We start from the raw sequence: 15926 nt of genomic DNA on the forward strand, positions 1-15926 counted from the left end.
AGTAGAAAAATTCTAGAGATGGGGAAATGCTTTAGATCCAGCAGTGCCTTCTCTTCACCTCTAACAGAGAAGTGGTTTGCCAGCTTCCCAAATAATAGGGACTTTCCAGACCTCTCTAGGGTGGAAAAAAGGAAGGCTGCCTAATTTGAATTATTTAATACCTGTTTTCATGTTGTCTTTAATCAAAACAGAATTACAAAAATTCAAGATAACTTTTTTTCCTGCCTTGCCTCAAGTAGTGTTTTCTTTATAGTTCCTGCCACAACCTGCTGGTTTTGAGCATATTGTCAGACTAGACTGTTTATTTGTTAATACATAATAAAACAGTATAGTTATGCAAACTGGATAGCAGAGTATACTCTCTGAGAAACTTATTTTGCACTTCTCTGCTCCTTAAGCAGTTCTTCATTCCTGTCAGGACTGGCGGGGTGGTGGGGCGGTGTGTGTGCTGAAAACAGAGACAACTCTCACATCTGTTCTGCTAAGAAAGACAAACAAACAAACAAAACAACAAAAACCAAACACACACAAAATCCCTAAAATCCAAAACCAAGACAAACCTGTGATCAACAGAAGTGTAATAACCTTTCTTAGTTTGACAAGTTAAGTAAACGCCTGAAAGGTAAAGAAAACTGCCCATGAAACTTTCAAATATGTATTTTTAAAACAAATACAATACCACAAGAGATGTTAACATTTCAATAATCAGCTTCATTTATGAATGACAGAATAAATTACATAATATAAAACTGCCTATTATAGAAGTTTTTAAAGCCACTTTCTCCAAGTTATAAGAAAAGTTGTAGCAGGTACATGGAAACTTCTCATTTTCTAAATAAACAGGAATATCTAAACTTATGTGAACTGAAACTGTACAAATGTAATTGGAAACATTTCAAATGAAGAATAATTAAAAAAATGTAAAATAATTTGAGAGATGGCCAGCAGGTTAAAGTGTAACTGCATATACCCTTCAAATTCAGCTGCAGTGATTGTTTTTTATCAGACCACTATATCTAAATTTTTACTCCATTTTGCATATATTTTGCCTCTATATCATAGTAAAATTTTCAGCCTACTCCCTTGCCCCTTTTCTCTGTGGTCTATCCAAGACAATGGCATTATGAATGTGAAATACTAACTTCTGAAAACCATAGCTAGGGAATGACCACATTACCTTCAAAAGAGTAACTGAGTTGTTGTCAAAATCCTGAACCTAAGCTGTTGTTCAGAATATTCTTGGAGCAAAAGTGGTTAGCAGAAAAATGTTTCTGCATGCTTACAGTGAGATTCAGTTGACTGTTTGACATCTTGCAGGGGCCACTCCAGATGTCCAAAAGGTCTAAGAGACATCTGCACAGAGCTGGTAGATGTGATAGAAGAACTGTGAGAAAAGACCTTCTTGAGATTCAGGTGGAATATCAGAAGGCAAGTAAATCCCACTCTTAATTGTGCTTATAAACTTGTAATAATGAGTTACTGTAATCAAGCAATGAACTAACTTTAAATAATCATCAGATATTAGCTAAGTAAGATCATATGATTTTGTATGAGGTCACTGTAGTTCAAAATGAGTCAGATCTCCTAGATGAGCTAACAACCCAGAAACATGCACCTTTTGACTTTGAGCCCAAGAGTCACATTTTACTTACTGTTACGATTTGTCCTCTGAGCTCCAGTGACAGTCAAATAGGGACTTATAATGAACCAGGCTACAAATGCCAACCAAGATGGCACAAGATTTGAGATACTTCCTGTTTCTATGAGGAAATCCTGGATCTTCCAAGTGCTTAAGCAACAATTTTCTCTACTTTTGTAACAGCTTCCATCCAAGAAACTTGAAGTACGTTTGTGTTTCATAGCTTCTGAAGAGTAGAAAGCTGTGAAATGGGCTCTGGGGCATATCATAACTACAATGTATGTGGCTACGGTATTCCAGGGAAGACCTCCTACAAACAGATGGTGGGTTGGAGTAACAAAGGGGAGACCGTAAATTATCCACAAACAAAAAAAAGCTAGGCTTCTGAACGTGAAAACAGACCATAGAAATATTGAGAGATTGAACACTACTGTTTCCTTTTAGAGAAAAGGCACAAATACCCATGAAACGCTAAAGCAGAGAACAAGTTTCTGAGCATACTGTAGCACAGAAATACAATGGTCTTTGTATGGGAAAGCAACCACAACTGTAGCACTTGTCTCTGTCCTTTGCTTTGGATGAACACTGTTGCGCCATTCTGTCTCATCCCTAGCAGCTTTTAAAATTTGTATTGCTTGGTCCCTTTCTTTCCTTGCAGCTTTTTAATGCCAGATACTTCTCTTCACCATTAAATACATTTAAAAAAAAGTATTTAATAAAGACTTGGAATATATGAAGAATTTTGAGTGGAAAAAACAAATCTCTAGTAAAAAAGGATTTTTTTTTCAGACTGATTAATTACATTTTATTAGAAGGCCCAAGTTTCTTGCTCATTTTGTAAAAAAATGTTAAGTTTACTTATGGTTTGTTTAGATGTTTTATGCTCAGTTCGATATAAGCTCTTTGTGTAAGAACTGCTGCTCTTTGTGTACTGAACACTAGGAATCATAAGCAACACAACACTAACAATCCCTCAGTGTAAGTCAATACACATATACATTCATACGTCAGGTATTTTTAAATGGAAAGTTTAATGCCCCAATTACATTTTAAGCTCTACTTGGTTTCAGTAGTAATTTAGAAGAATGGTCAATTTTAAATGTATTTACAAAATTAAGGCTGAAAGCATTTAATTTATATTCAACAGTAACCAATATACTATGCTATTTTACCAGAAGATGCTGCATCTGAAAAACAGAACCTATGTTTTTTTAGCTATCAGCTCATTGCCACTGTAGTTGTCAAAATATATCTGCAAATTTCTCTGAGGTGAACTTTTTTTTTTTTCCTTTTTTAATCCTATAGTGAAGGTGAAAACACTTCTCACTGTGGTAAAAAGTAAAAATACCTTTGACTACCTATCTTACACAGAAATATGTCTTTCAACATTGTATTTTTCATTATATGTAGCAAATAAAAAAACCTGCTGATGGCTCTACTGTAATTGAGATGACTGCTTCAATTAAAACTCAGAATGTTATCTTGGATAATTTTAAGGTTTGATATCTAGTGCAAGCTGGATAGAAGGTAAAAACCACTGAAACAGGTATATCTGAAATAATGGCTAAGTTCTCTTAATATTCTTAGTTTCCAGATATCCTAATATTTTAAACTGTGTGTTAGCTGGACTCCAGTGAGATATATTCTATTCAGCAATGGTCAATTCAGTGCCTCCCCAGAGTCAGGCAGCACTTACAGTAATACATACTCACTGCTACTTGCACTTTTGCAACATGTGGCATAGGCTGGTTCACAGTGTTTCCATATGCAAGTTCTCCACAAGGGAAAGGCCAGAAGCCATTTGAAGTTCTCCCCTGCACAAGCCTTGCACTGCATAGCTAAGGTAGTAATTTGGTGACTCTACAGACAGGAAGGGTAGTTAGCACACTAACTGAAGTTATAGTACTGTGCACAAGATTAGAATCACTGGAAATATGCATGGTGTATTTCAAGAAATTATTTGGCTTCTTTTAGTGAGCTAGTAAGAATATCCATGATCCAACAGTAAAATTCACAAAAACAATGAAAATGTTTACAAATTACAAGATGTAGGGAAATTTATTAGCACAATTCAGATATGTTCTGTGAATAAACAGCTTTCTTCCTCCAGCTTTTGAATGTAAGTGCTATTATGAACAAGATGATAAAGTAGGTAAGCTTTATGTTTACAATATAGTACCTGAGTTTAGTTTTCTTAGTTGCTGGTATTTTTTTATCCTCTATGCTTTCTTAGATTGCTTTTCTTCCCTCCTTCTCACAGTTTTCTGCCTTTCTCATCAAGATTATAATAAAACTGGCATACATAAGATTCATTTTGATCTCCTACTAAAGAGTGTGAATTGAAACCAATCTAAACTTTGTTTCTAATGCACACAGATTTCTTGGGAGCCAAACACAACTACGACACTCTAGACAGACACATTTTCTCATTGTTAGAACGATATCTTTTCCCAAGAAGGGTCTACATAGTAGTGCATAAAGAAACAGCATGTACATTCTATATCCATGGAAATTATCTACTTAAAAATATAATCTAATAGGTGATTAATCTATGGCGATCTTGAACAGCACTGTAATACACTGGAACAGGTTGCCCAGAGAAGCTGGCCATGTCCCATTACTGGAAGTGTTCAAGGGCAAGTGGGATGGGGCTCTGAGCAACTTGATCTAGTTGAAGATGTCCCTGCTCACTGCCAGGGGAATGGAATAGATGACCTTTAAAGGTCCATTCCAACCCAAACTATTTCTATGATTCTAACTACTGAGAGCTAAACAAAATGCTTAATGTTTCACAAAGCAGAATTTAGGCCTCTCCATCCTATCTGTGTAACAGTCTTATCACAGTAACTTAAGGTACATGGAATACGTACCGTACCAAGAAAACGGCCTGGTACAAGACTTAGGTCAAAGGTAGAAAATACTTTTTTGTTTGACTTAGCATTTTCTTTTCTTCCCAACTTAATGACTGCATAATTAAGATACAACCACAGGAACAGTGAGAATGCAGCTCTTCCTACTCTTGCATAAGTGGATGAATAAATAAGATAGCTCTTCTTCTGGCTCCTTTATTCCAACCTGCAGAATGACCAGTTCTAACTGGAGTGATACTGTGGGTTACTACACCCTTCTTCATGGTTGTTACAGAGCTTGAAATACCTTAAGTATAGAAGAAACAAACCTGAATCCTTACAGAATAAAGTGTGCTTAAAACCTGGATCTTCCACTTCTTCAGCAATCACCATCAATAGGGGACAAATTTAGGTATTATCTCTTCCAAGATCGCATACAGCACTCAGAAATGTGTTACAGTCTATATATGTTATCTATATTTAATGGATTAAGCTCATTCTGCGATTTAAATAAAAGTCAACTTATTTCCAGCTCACTACTGTGTCAGGAAAACATTCAAGCTGGAATAAAACATCCAGTTCTACAGATAAGATAAACATGGCATCCAGAGTGGACAGGTAAGTGTTAGCATAACTACTTAAAGAACCTGAGGTGGCCACTAGAACATGGGCATATTTTTTTAAAAACTGTTTCCTTTTTAGACTATGAAGTCTTCTGCTTATTACTTTGAATGATGCACTTCTATGGATTCTATTTGAAAAGTTACCTGTGAGTTTGGCTTAATGTCAAAGGAAATACGTTTTTGTTGTCAAACACATCACAGAATTTCAATTTAATTGGTTCTTGAGACTTTTAGTCTGGGTCTAGACCTTATTATGTTCATGTGTTAATCACCTTTCAGAGATGAATGGATTTCAGATGTCCATCTGGTAGTGGTCAAGTCTGACTGCTGCATTACAGTTACAGCAGTTACAATCTTGTATAGCATGAATGATTCAATACCTAATCACAAACATAGTACTTTTTTCTTGAGTAACTGTAATGAGCAAGTGAAGAATTGCACCATTCCCTCAAGAAGAGTAGTATAGAACATTGGTACCTTCCTGTTATAGACAGCGATGGAGAAGGCAAATGAAATCTGACTGTATATGCCTATGATTTGGTCAACAGAGACACTGGAAGTAGCAGCCAACTAAAAGAGGATGTTTCCCAGTAGTCATCAGCCTTCAGCTCTCGTATTTCCCAAGGTGCTATCAGCTACGAACATTATGGCAGTAATTGAATTTGCTTTTTATGATCATTGCAGGTCTTTACTGTAATATACAGAGGCTGCTGCTGGCATTATCATAATTTTTCTCACTTTGAGATTAGATTAATGCAATAAAACTTCACCTTAAAAGAGAAGCTGTTGGAGAACAGGTTACATGATACAAGAAGGGCTACCTAGCTAAAAACACAAGAATTAAAGATAAGGACTTCTGCTTGTGTCCCAACAGAAGAGGCTGGGTAGTTACCTAAAGAACCTTATATGACCGCAGGGCCCGATTACCTTGAAACAAACCAACCAAAAAAATCACCCCTCCTTCCCCCACATCAGTACCACACCACCTCTCCCTCTTACCTGCAGGACATGTTTACTCAACCCCTTGTGTTCCCCGCCCCCCCCCCCCCCATTTCTTCCCCATGGGAAGCTGTGAAGTTCAATACAGTGCAAGAGTATTTCTAGTGCCTCTGCAGATCAGGCCGTAGACACACCAGTCTCAAAGGGAGCTATACCTTCTCACAGCTCTTAAGCAGAACTAACTCAACTTTCCTTAAAAAACCCTTTTCTGGGATGTGGAAGTGTGCAAATGTAAGGGCAGAGAGAACATAAGGCAGGGGTGTCAAACTCATTTTCACCACAGACCACATCAGCCTCACGGTGGTCTTCAAAGGGTCAAATACAATTTTAGGACTGTATAAATGTAACTACTCCAACATAAAGTATGCCAAGAGGGGCCAAGAGCTGCCTAAAGCAGCTTTTTGTTTTTACCATCTACTTGATAAAGAAAGATATTATGCTGATTTGCCTAGTTAAAACTAATGGTGAGTTATCTACATTTCGTTAAAGCACTCAGCTTTCCCAAGGGCATTTTTCCAATGATTTAAATTCAGAGCCTTGAAGTATTTATGGAAAAAAAAAAAATAAAGGATGAGATTTTTTGTTAAGCCATTTATGCCTGATTACATGAGCAGCTTCGGCACATAGCTTTGCCTCAATTTTTGTGCTGTTCAGGCTGAGAAAATAATTCAGATTAACACAGAGCAAACTAGAGCTTGAATTTTGCAATGCACCTGAGTGATTACTCAGTAACTGCTAGCATGCATCATCTTATCCTCCACTAAGTAAGCACAAAATACCTTAAGATAAGCTATATTTTTCCTATTAGTAGGAAAGAAAACTGATAGTTACTGCAAAACAACGTGTGATTGTATTTCTTACCTTATACTGTGTGCACATTCTGTCTGCTCATATTCAAGCACTGGAAGCACTTTATGTGCAAGAAGCAATAATGAAGTGGTATCAGAACAGCTGCACCAAATCTGCTGAAAAAGTCTCCATATGCTATTTTTAATGTGAAAATCAGCAGTCCAGAACAATTACTCTAACATTATCTAAGTTCATCTAATTTTAAGATCAAAGCCTGCTGTCTGATGGATGCCCTTTATCAAATTGAAGGATTCAATACCAAGTTTTTTCAGGGTTAAAAAGAGCCTTCACTCACTGTTTAAAAATTCGCAAATGATGGGCTACAAAAATGCATCATATTTCAGACTCACCTACAATAAAAGGATGGCGATTTTGTTAAGCGTAAAATTGTGACAAGCTAAAACACCACCTTATAAAACAAGGTTGGAAAACAGAAAACACAATCTTCTTATTAAATGGAAACTGCATTGTTTCATCATCCATAGACATACTGCAGTGTGCTTTGGGCATTCTATTGATAGACTAAAAATCTATATTTAAAAAAAATGGTTTGTAATGTTGCTATAGTTTTCTTTTCTATAACAAAGATAACATTTTCTTGCTGAATATACATTTTTTAAAATATGAAAGCAATAAATCTGACTTATCTTACATAAGCCATAATTTTTACTTAAAACTGTGAAATAAAATAAAAATCCTCATGCCCAAATAGTGAGTTCTACACATTTAAAAGGGAAAACTACAGTAAAAACTAGAAGGCATGCAATAATGCAAGGCATTTTTACTATTATGCGAACTACACTTTCCCCACATTTTCATCATTGCATATCTTTAAGGAAAAGTTGAGTAATACTGCTTGACAATACCAAGTAAAATTGTACATCTGTCAAAGAGACAAGACAGCTGTACTTCTTTTTAGTTGTGGAAGCACTGTTCATTGTTACTAACCTAATATTTAAAGTTTTTTTCAGATAGTGTGCAGTGTATCAGCAAATAAATTTGAATTTTTACAGAACTTTAAGCAATATATAGACTTTATACCTAGTCCTATTAAAAATGACTGTTTTCAGAGAACTAAACAAAGCACGAAGCGATTTTTATCTAGCTTTATAACATAAGCTGAACCAAGCTACTGAGAATTACATCAACGCTTTCTGACGACCTCCTAAATAACAAAAATCAAGTAAGAACACCGAGTAGCTGCACGGGGAAGGCATCGACCAGGGAGAATACGTACAAGCAACCGCGTCGTGCTGCTTTGCCTCTGCGGCTGCAGTGGATGGAGCACACAAATTTTGGTTCTCGCTGCCGGATACTGCTGCTCCCATCACGTCTCTCATCCAAACCCGTCAAACGAGTCATGACTGATGCCAAACCACGGCGCTGCCCTGTAAGCGAAAAAGGGCGTCTGACTGCCTGCCGGCGAGGCTGGGGCACGGACGTGGCCCCAGGACACGGCCGGCCGCGGGGCACCGAAGCGGGCGGGCCGCCCGGCTGAGGCACGGCGCTGCACAGCACCCGCCGCAGGCGGAGGCCGCCATCGTCGCTCTGGGCTCGGGAGTGAGGTAGCCCGCCACCGCCCATGTTTCTCCTCCCGCAGCGGCAGCGAGCCCCTGGCCCGCCCCGCCGAGGCCGAAGGTAGCCGTTAAACCGCTCCGGCAGCACGCGGGCTCGCACCGCCCGGCCGCCAAGCTCCTGCCACTTCCGCCTCTCCTCGCTCTCCCGCAAGGCAGGCGACGGCTCGCGGCCGGGGAGCTCCCGTGGCACCGGTACCTCGGCCCCGCGCCGCGCCCTCCACCTGCCCTCGCAGCCGCTTTACCGCTTGGAAATCGCTCCTCGCGCCGCTCCGCCACCCGCACCGCCCACCGCCCGCAGGCGCATGCGCGGCGCATACAACGCCCGCCCCTCTCCTTCCCCTCCAGCCCGGTTCCAGCGCCTCTGCTGCGCGAAACCGTGACCGCGCGAGACAGCAGCGGCGTTGTAAAGGGCGGGCGCGCGCGCTTCTGTGAGGCTCTCCCCGCCCCCGAGGGCGCACGTGACCCAGCCCTGCCCCGCCCCCCCCCCTCGCGCGCAGCGGGTGAAGCGACACGACTTTGTTTAGAAGAGTTCTGTGCGCGCGCGTGGCTCCGCGCGGCAGGGGGGGCAGCGCGCGGGAGTTGCACGGGGCGCTGCGCGCCTGCGCCGGCTGTCCACGCGCAAAAGCTCGGGGAGGGCGTGGCCGGGGGGAGAAAAAGACCTTCGGCCCTGCGGCGTCCCCTTCTCTCCCCTCCCCCCGCCGCGCCGCCGCCGCCGCCCCGGGCCCCCCGAGCGGAAAGGGAGCGCCAGCTGGCTCCGCCAAGCGGCGCTGCCGCCGGCCACCGAGTAACGGCCGCCCCGCCCCCGGCCCCGCCCCCCGGCATGTCCCCACCCCCGCGGGCCCTGCCCCCTCCCCTCCTCCTGCCGCCGCCGCTGCTGCCAGCGCAGCCTGAACTGAAGCGAACTCCGGAGCGAACTGAGGAGAAGTGAGGAGGCGGCGGCGGGGCTGAGACTCACCAGCCACAGGCAGCGGCGGCGGGAGGGCGGGCGGGCGGGAGGCGGAGAGGAGGACACGCCAGGCGCAGCGCGGCGGCAACAACAGCGTCGTCGGCGGCAACAGCGGAGAGACACCGGCGGCGGCTCCTCGGAAGCGGCAGCCGCGCCAGCAGCGCCCGCCCGCCCCGCTCCGCTCCGCTCGTCCCCTCCCTCCCCCGCCGCGGAGACAGGGGGCAGCGGCGAGAGGAGAAGCCGGGCTCAGCGTGTGTGTGCGCGGGAGGAGGAGGAGGAGGAGGGGGGACACGCCGAAGACTGCGCCGGCCGAGGGCGCACGGAGCAGGGAAGCGGCGGCGGCACCGAGAGGCGGCGGCGGGTCCTTGTGCCCGGGGAGGAGGGCGCAGCCCGCACGGGGGTTTCTGCCGAGTTTCCTCTTTTTTTCGGCCCTTCGGACTCGGCGGCGGGTCTGCGTTTGTCTCCGGATTTGAATCCTCCTCCTCCTCCTCCTTCCTCGGGGAAGCTCCCCTCCCCGCCCCCTCCCCTCCCCCACCGCCTCCCTGCCCGCCCGGATCCAGCCGGGCGCCCCGTGCCGCGGTCGCGTTGCTCGGCGGAGCTGCTGCGGGCGCTCGCCGTCTCTGCGCGGGCTTGGAATATGGTTGGGGAAATGGAAACCAAGGAGAAGCCGAAGCCGAGCCCCGATTACCTGATGCAGCTGATGAACGACAAGAAGCTGATGAGCAGCCTCCCCAACTTCTGCGGGATCTTCAACCACCTCGAGAGGCTGCTGGACGAAGGTAAAGGCGCTCGCTTGGTCGTCCCCTCCCCCGCTCCGCCGCCCTGCCCTGCCTCCCCCCCCTCCCCCGGGCCTCCGCGGCGCTCCCGGGATCCCGCTCGGTCCCTCGCCCCAGCCCTGGCCGGGCGGCGGGGGAAGCCCGGGGCCTGTTTCCCTCTCCCCGCTCCTCTCCGCACGCTCTCGGGCCCCGGCTGGAGAGCCGAAAACAAAGGGGAAGTGCGGGCTCTCCCCGCCCTGGCTGCTGCCGTGTGGTGCCGGGGGACTGGTGAGCGAGTGGGAGGGGGAAGAGGCAGCCCCGGCCGCACAGGTCCCCGCTCCCTCCTGGGGTTTCTTTTCCCCTAATTTTTTTTTTTCTTTTTCCCTTCCCCACACTGTCTCCGAAAACCGGGGGAAGGGTAACCACGGCACGGAGGGGAGGGAGCGAGGAGAGGAGCTCAGGAATGTGCTCTGGGGGAAGGCAGGGAGGAGGGGAAGGCAGGCTGGCGGCACGGCACGGGGGAGCGCGGCGCGGCGCTCCCCTCCCTCCCGCGGCGGCGGGGAGCGGGGTCCGGTGCGGCGCCCTGCGGGGAGCGCCGGTCGGCCCGGCCGGAGGGCCCCGGGCGGGGTGGGGGGGCGGGTTGGGAGGGTGTTTGGTTTCGAGATTTGGCTGTTCTGGAAGCTGCTTGAACTTGAATGACTAAGGCGGAGGGGGCTGAGCTCTTTCTTCAGCTCCAGCACTACCCCACCCCGAACTGGCCACAAACTAATTATAATTTTCGTATATTGCGAGGCAAGCGAACAAATTCTTCTTTCAGCTCTCCTTACCTTTTAAAGAAACTAACTTGCAAGAGTCCTACGTGTGACTTTTAGTGAAGGGAAAAAAAAATTACGAAATTGCCTCGTCTACTCCAGCTACTGCTGCCCCAGCCTTGCACCCCGTTCGTGCTTAGAGGGGCGAGGGGCTGCTCCTGTGGGTTGACCCTCTTCCTTATTTTTTTCTTAACTAGCTCCCTTTAAGGTTAAGTGCTTTTACAAATAATCACATTTTGGAAATGAAAAAAATAAAGTATATGCTGGGAACTTCATTTGTCCCATATATCTTCCCACTACAATAGCAGGCCCATTGTGTTAAAAATAAGGTGATACACATGTTCTTAGTATCTTAAATTCTTTTTATGCTTGGCTTCACAGGTTTGCTTTTCTTGTTAAAAGCATTTCCTTTTTTACCACTTTGAACCTGGGCTTTCTGGAGGGTTAGAGTTTGCTTAATCGTGTTTGGTAGCTTTGTAAAATACGATGAAAGCATAAATTACTTAGGCAGTTTCAACTTGTTGGGATTCTTAGCATGAAATACTGAACTTCGAGATTTAGAGTTAGGATTCTTGTTTGCAGATGTATTCCTCCTCATTAGAAGAAGTTTGGGAAGTTGTTGACCTCGGAAGATGAAAGAGCTGGTTATATTTGGTAGAACAACTCCCCGCCCTCTCCCAAGACTGTAAAAATGAGATAGTGACTGTAGTACAACAATAAATAGCATACCAGAAAAATAATACCTTCTGAAATAAATAATAGAGGAGTAAAAAAAAAGGCAACATGAAAAACAACACAGTGAAGAATACTGAAAGATGGATCGTGCAAAGCGATATAATGGGATATTCTGTTTTTATTTTCAAGACTCTTGGTGAAATTTGAGTTCATGTTGAACCTAATATGGATGTGAAAATTAAAACTAGTTAAAACTTATGTTCTGGGTCACCACAGCAAACAACCTCTTCAGAATAGTTAGATTTACAACACACATCAAGAAGAAACTTGACTGAGAGGACTTCTTTTTTAGCACAAATGAGCCTTCTGGAGGTTTGATATCGGATTTTTAAACCGGTGAATCTCTTCAACCTAAAGTATTTGGCCAGAGGATGCCTGAAACTTTTTTTTTTTTTTTTTTTTTTTTTTTTTTGGTCTGAGGACAAAAGAAAGAAAGAAAAACATTTCACCATGCGAAAAGGCAAATGAAAATGGAATGTCTGAAATCCTTGCACCTTTTGATATATTTTTAAATAGCGAAAGCTCTGGAAATATGTTTTGTGAAGTATTGGCATTCCAAAATGAGGGCTTTGGAGACTTGCTGAAAGAGTTTAAGGATTCTGTTGGAGGTATTCTTCATGCTCTTCTTTAAAAGAAAAATAAATAAAATAGAATTTGTGTTTCTGAGTAGTCTCAGGAAGAAGTCTGCTGTCCCTTTAAGCCTTTCTGCTTTTCCTGTTTACGTTGGCAATTGGGTGGAAGTATTGTGGAGGCAGAAAACTTTTTGGAATGTTGAAAAAATGTTTCATGCAAATCTAGTAAATTGCTTCGAGACTTCAAAATTTGAACACTAAGGGGCGCCAGTTATTTTTTTTTCTGAGGCGTGAGACTGGCCTCTGAACACCATCTCACTGCCTTGAGCAGTGAAAATTAACACATCTATTAGAAGATACCAAAGAATGACAAAGTACTTGTGGATTTGTGCGCGTATCTGTGTTCACGTGGACTTACAGATATTGTCTGCTTACATGCAGTATTATTAATATGTAGGTAGAGTAGTCAATAGCAATGAACAGTTGAGAAGTTGGAACAACTCTTGTTCTGTAAAACACCTTTCCTGGTTACCAGAGGGGCACCGTGTTAAATGTCTTGGAGCTATATGTTACACAGAGATCCTCCAGAAGGGTTCTCTAGTTTTCTAGAAAGGTCTGCAAGATTTAGAATGCCTACTTAGAAGTGTAATATTTGATAGTTTCATCAGTTGTTTCACGTCACCTTTGAGAATACCAAATATTAGGGGCAGGTGTGTGTGTGTATATATATATATATTTATCTCTCTCTAAAAATAAAGTTAGAGTGTTCACATACCCTCTGCCTGCACCCCTCCTGCAATTTGGTTTGCTTCTTCTGGTTTGTTTTGTGCTTTAGATAGGTGGTGTTTGTGTGGTTGTTTTGTATTAGTTACTATATGGCCGTTTTCCTGAAGGTTTTGTTTATGCTTGAGAAGAACAATATTACGATCAGCTTTTGTCTTTTAGTTTGTACTAGTTAAATTGAAGAAATAGTCACAACCCTAAGAATTCAAACAAATGAAACATGGGATTGCTTTCTCTCCTGGAATGCTAGGGGTTAGTTTATTTATTTATTTTTACATGACAGTATTTAAAACCAAAACTCAAATAGGCCTGTGGTGAGATTACTTCTAATTGTATGCAACAGACATAGAAATAGACCTGTCGGTTTAGATGAAGAACAGTACGTCTAATCTGGTTGGGTTTCAGAATGTACTTTTACTTTTTTGGCCCTTTTCTGTGCTGCGTATGTTATCCAAACCACATTTTCCACTGTCCCAGTGTTCGATATTTGAAAATTGTACTGCTTAACTTAGTAGATGGTCTCTGCCTTACGACATTTGGTTTTGAAGATCGGCTTAAATGTGAGAGGTATATGGAGGAAATTTTAAAGAAAAAACAACTAATTTATAATAAAATATTAAAGTCACGGTTTTGTTTAAGGCACCGATATTTTTGCATATATGTGCTTTCAACTTCTTATGTGTATTACTGTGGATTAACAAGGATGTTTAAAGTGCACATCATAATAACTAGGAAGCTGGATTGTTTTTATCAGACTAGTGCAAACCTGTGGGAAGAGAGGGCTCTTCCTGAATGTGGAATAGGCTGTATTTCCTGTCATTGTTTGCACCATCAAATGTGACCTGATTTTTTTGCATTTCAGCTTCTCAGATGCTAACTTTCATGATTCTAACCTAGGCTGTTTTTTTCTGACTATTTGTGTATTTTAATGGTGCCTATTGTGGAAGAATGAAGTTGTAGCACTTTTCTTGCACTATATATTTTAAATAAATTGGATATTTTAAACTCTGCAATTGTATTCTTATCTATTGAAATTACTGAGGTAACCATTAGCTGAGATCTGAGTAGTGTAATTTGTATATTTACTCCTTTTTTTTTCTTGAACTTGTAAGTGGTCAGAATGTTGTACTTGATCGGAATGAGCACAGATCAAAACTGTGGTCTGGCCTTTTTTAAAAAGGTATTGATGCAGGCCTTACTGGGAATTCATTTCTCCTCTGTAAACTATACACCAAAAACCTCTGCCTTCCTGTCAAACTTGTCTTGAATGTGGCTTACAAGTGTGTCTACTTTCAAATATAAATTAAGCCATGCATCTAGCTTTTGGAGATAAATGTAATTTCATGTCTTTCTGACTAGCGGTTATAACAACGCCAACTGTAAAAACGTCTGGGTAGGGATTAAGGAGCATATTTTTTTTATTGGATGTTGCTTTTTCTGTTCACTCTGTTCACTGAGAAAAGTGCATGTGAATTTGCAGAGCTCAGTGCCCAAAACTGAAGTTTTTGTATCAGTCTCAGTGTCTTAACCAAAATGTCTGCATGTGTTAGGACTAAAGAGCTGTGCTCTGGTGTTGTAAATAAGTTCTTTCTGAGATGTTTTCTGGTTACTTTTGCACATGACCTTATTGTTTGTGATTATGTAAATGTAGCCTGTGCTTAGTGAGGGTTTTGCTGACTTGTCAAATTTGATGAAGGGGCATTGGCCACATTAGCATGACTATTTTTCAGTTGTATCAGGTCTTGCAATAGAACCTCATTATTTCCTTACAAACCGTGCCTCTTAATGCAAAGTGAAGAGAAGGATTTTCTTCAGGGTGAAGGCCTTATATAGGTTTTTGCCCAGACAGTCCCAGGGTAATTTTTGGATTTGGAGTTTTAACATTAAAATTGTACAAAACAGCATGCAACAAGAGCATCCAGTGTTGTTTGTGTGCTCTTTATCAATAGTGCTCTTTTGATTCTGGTTCTTTAATCAAGTGTAAATCTTAAGGTAATGGTCTGAGGCAGTTTTCTGATTTATGATTGTCACATAATAATGAGGCTGTAGAGCTTTTAGAACTTGTGTGTATAAAAACTTCACAGGAGTTGTTCTGAGGTGTGTTTTTGTTGTTGTAATTCTTTGGCAGCCTCTTATAACATCAAAACAAAAGCTCCATTGCACTTAGGAAAAGGTTTATTTTTTTTAAGCTTGGGGAAGAATATTTAAAATTCGCCCCCGCCCCCGCCCCGCGATCCCAACAGTTCAGATCTTTTTAAAAGAAGTTATTTTTGGAACTGCAACATTCATAGAATTGCAGTCACCTGGTGTGCATCTTAAAAATCTGTGTGGTGTTTTGACAGATAAAAGTTTTAAGTTAGTAAAGCAGTTATTTTAATCTTATGTTTTGAAAGCAGTTTTGTTCACTGTTGCGTACCAATAATTTATTATTAAGATGTCTGTCATCAGAGGGGTTTTTTTTAAGAGGAACCATAGTAGATGTAGTTCTATACGAGAACTGCTGACATATGTCTTTAAATTGTGAGAGACTTGTTTGAATTTTTCATCATTTTTGTTTTGTGTTACTTATTCCTTAAGGTTGGAATTGCATTACATTTTCCTCATCTGAAGTTGTACGCAATAGTTTCCAAAGTAACTCGTGTCCTATAAAAATGTCTTGCTACCGATTAGATTAGGGAGTGGCATGTGATGTTTTTGTAGCGCAGAAAGGAAAAACTGAAGGTGTGTTGGTTAGTAGTAAAGTGAGGGGAAAAAAAACCCAAACAAATCAGCAACAACTGAGAAACG

At 42.5% G+C, this 15926-nt stretch overlaps 1 protein-coding gene across 7 annotated transcripts in view; it reads left to right on the forward strand.

The window, feature by feature from the left end:
• The first annotated feature begins 9435 nt into the window (after positions 1–9435).
• Positions 9436–15926, forward strand: part of QKI (QKI, KH domain containing RNA binding) — a 156554-nt gene continuing 150063 nt past the window's right edge. For all 7 annotated transcript variants that reach the window (XM_065057584.1, XM_065057585.1, XM_065057586.1 and 4 more), the window contains exon 1: positions 9436–10261. In XM_065057584.1, the coding sequence (XP_064913656.1) occupies positions 10120–10261 (142 nt within the window). In that variant the 5' untranslated portion in view covers positions 9436–10119. The remainder of the gene's footprint in view (positions 10262–15926) is intronic.

This window comes from Columba livia, chromosome 3 (assembly GCF_036013475.1).
Source record: "Columba livia isolate bColLiv1 breed racing homer chromosome 3, bColLiv1.pat.W.v2, whole genome shotgun sequence".
In the NCBI taxonomy this organism is placed as follows: Eukaryota; Metazoa; Chordata; class Aves; order Columbiformes; family Columbidae; genus Columba; species Columba livia.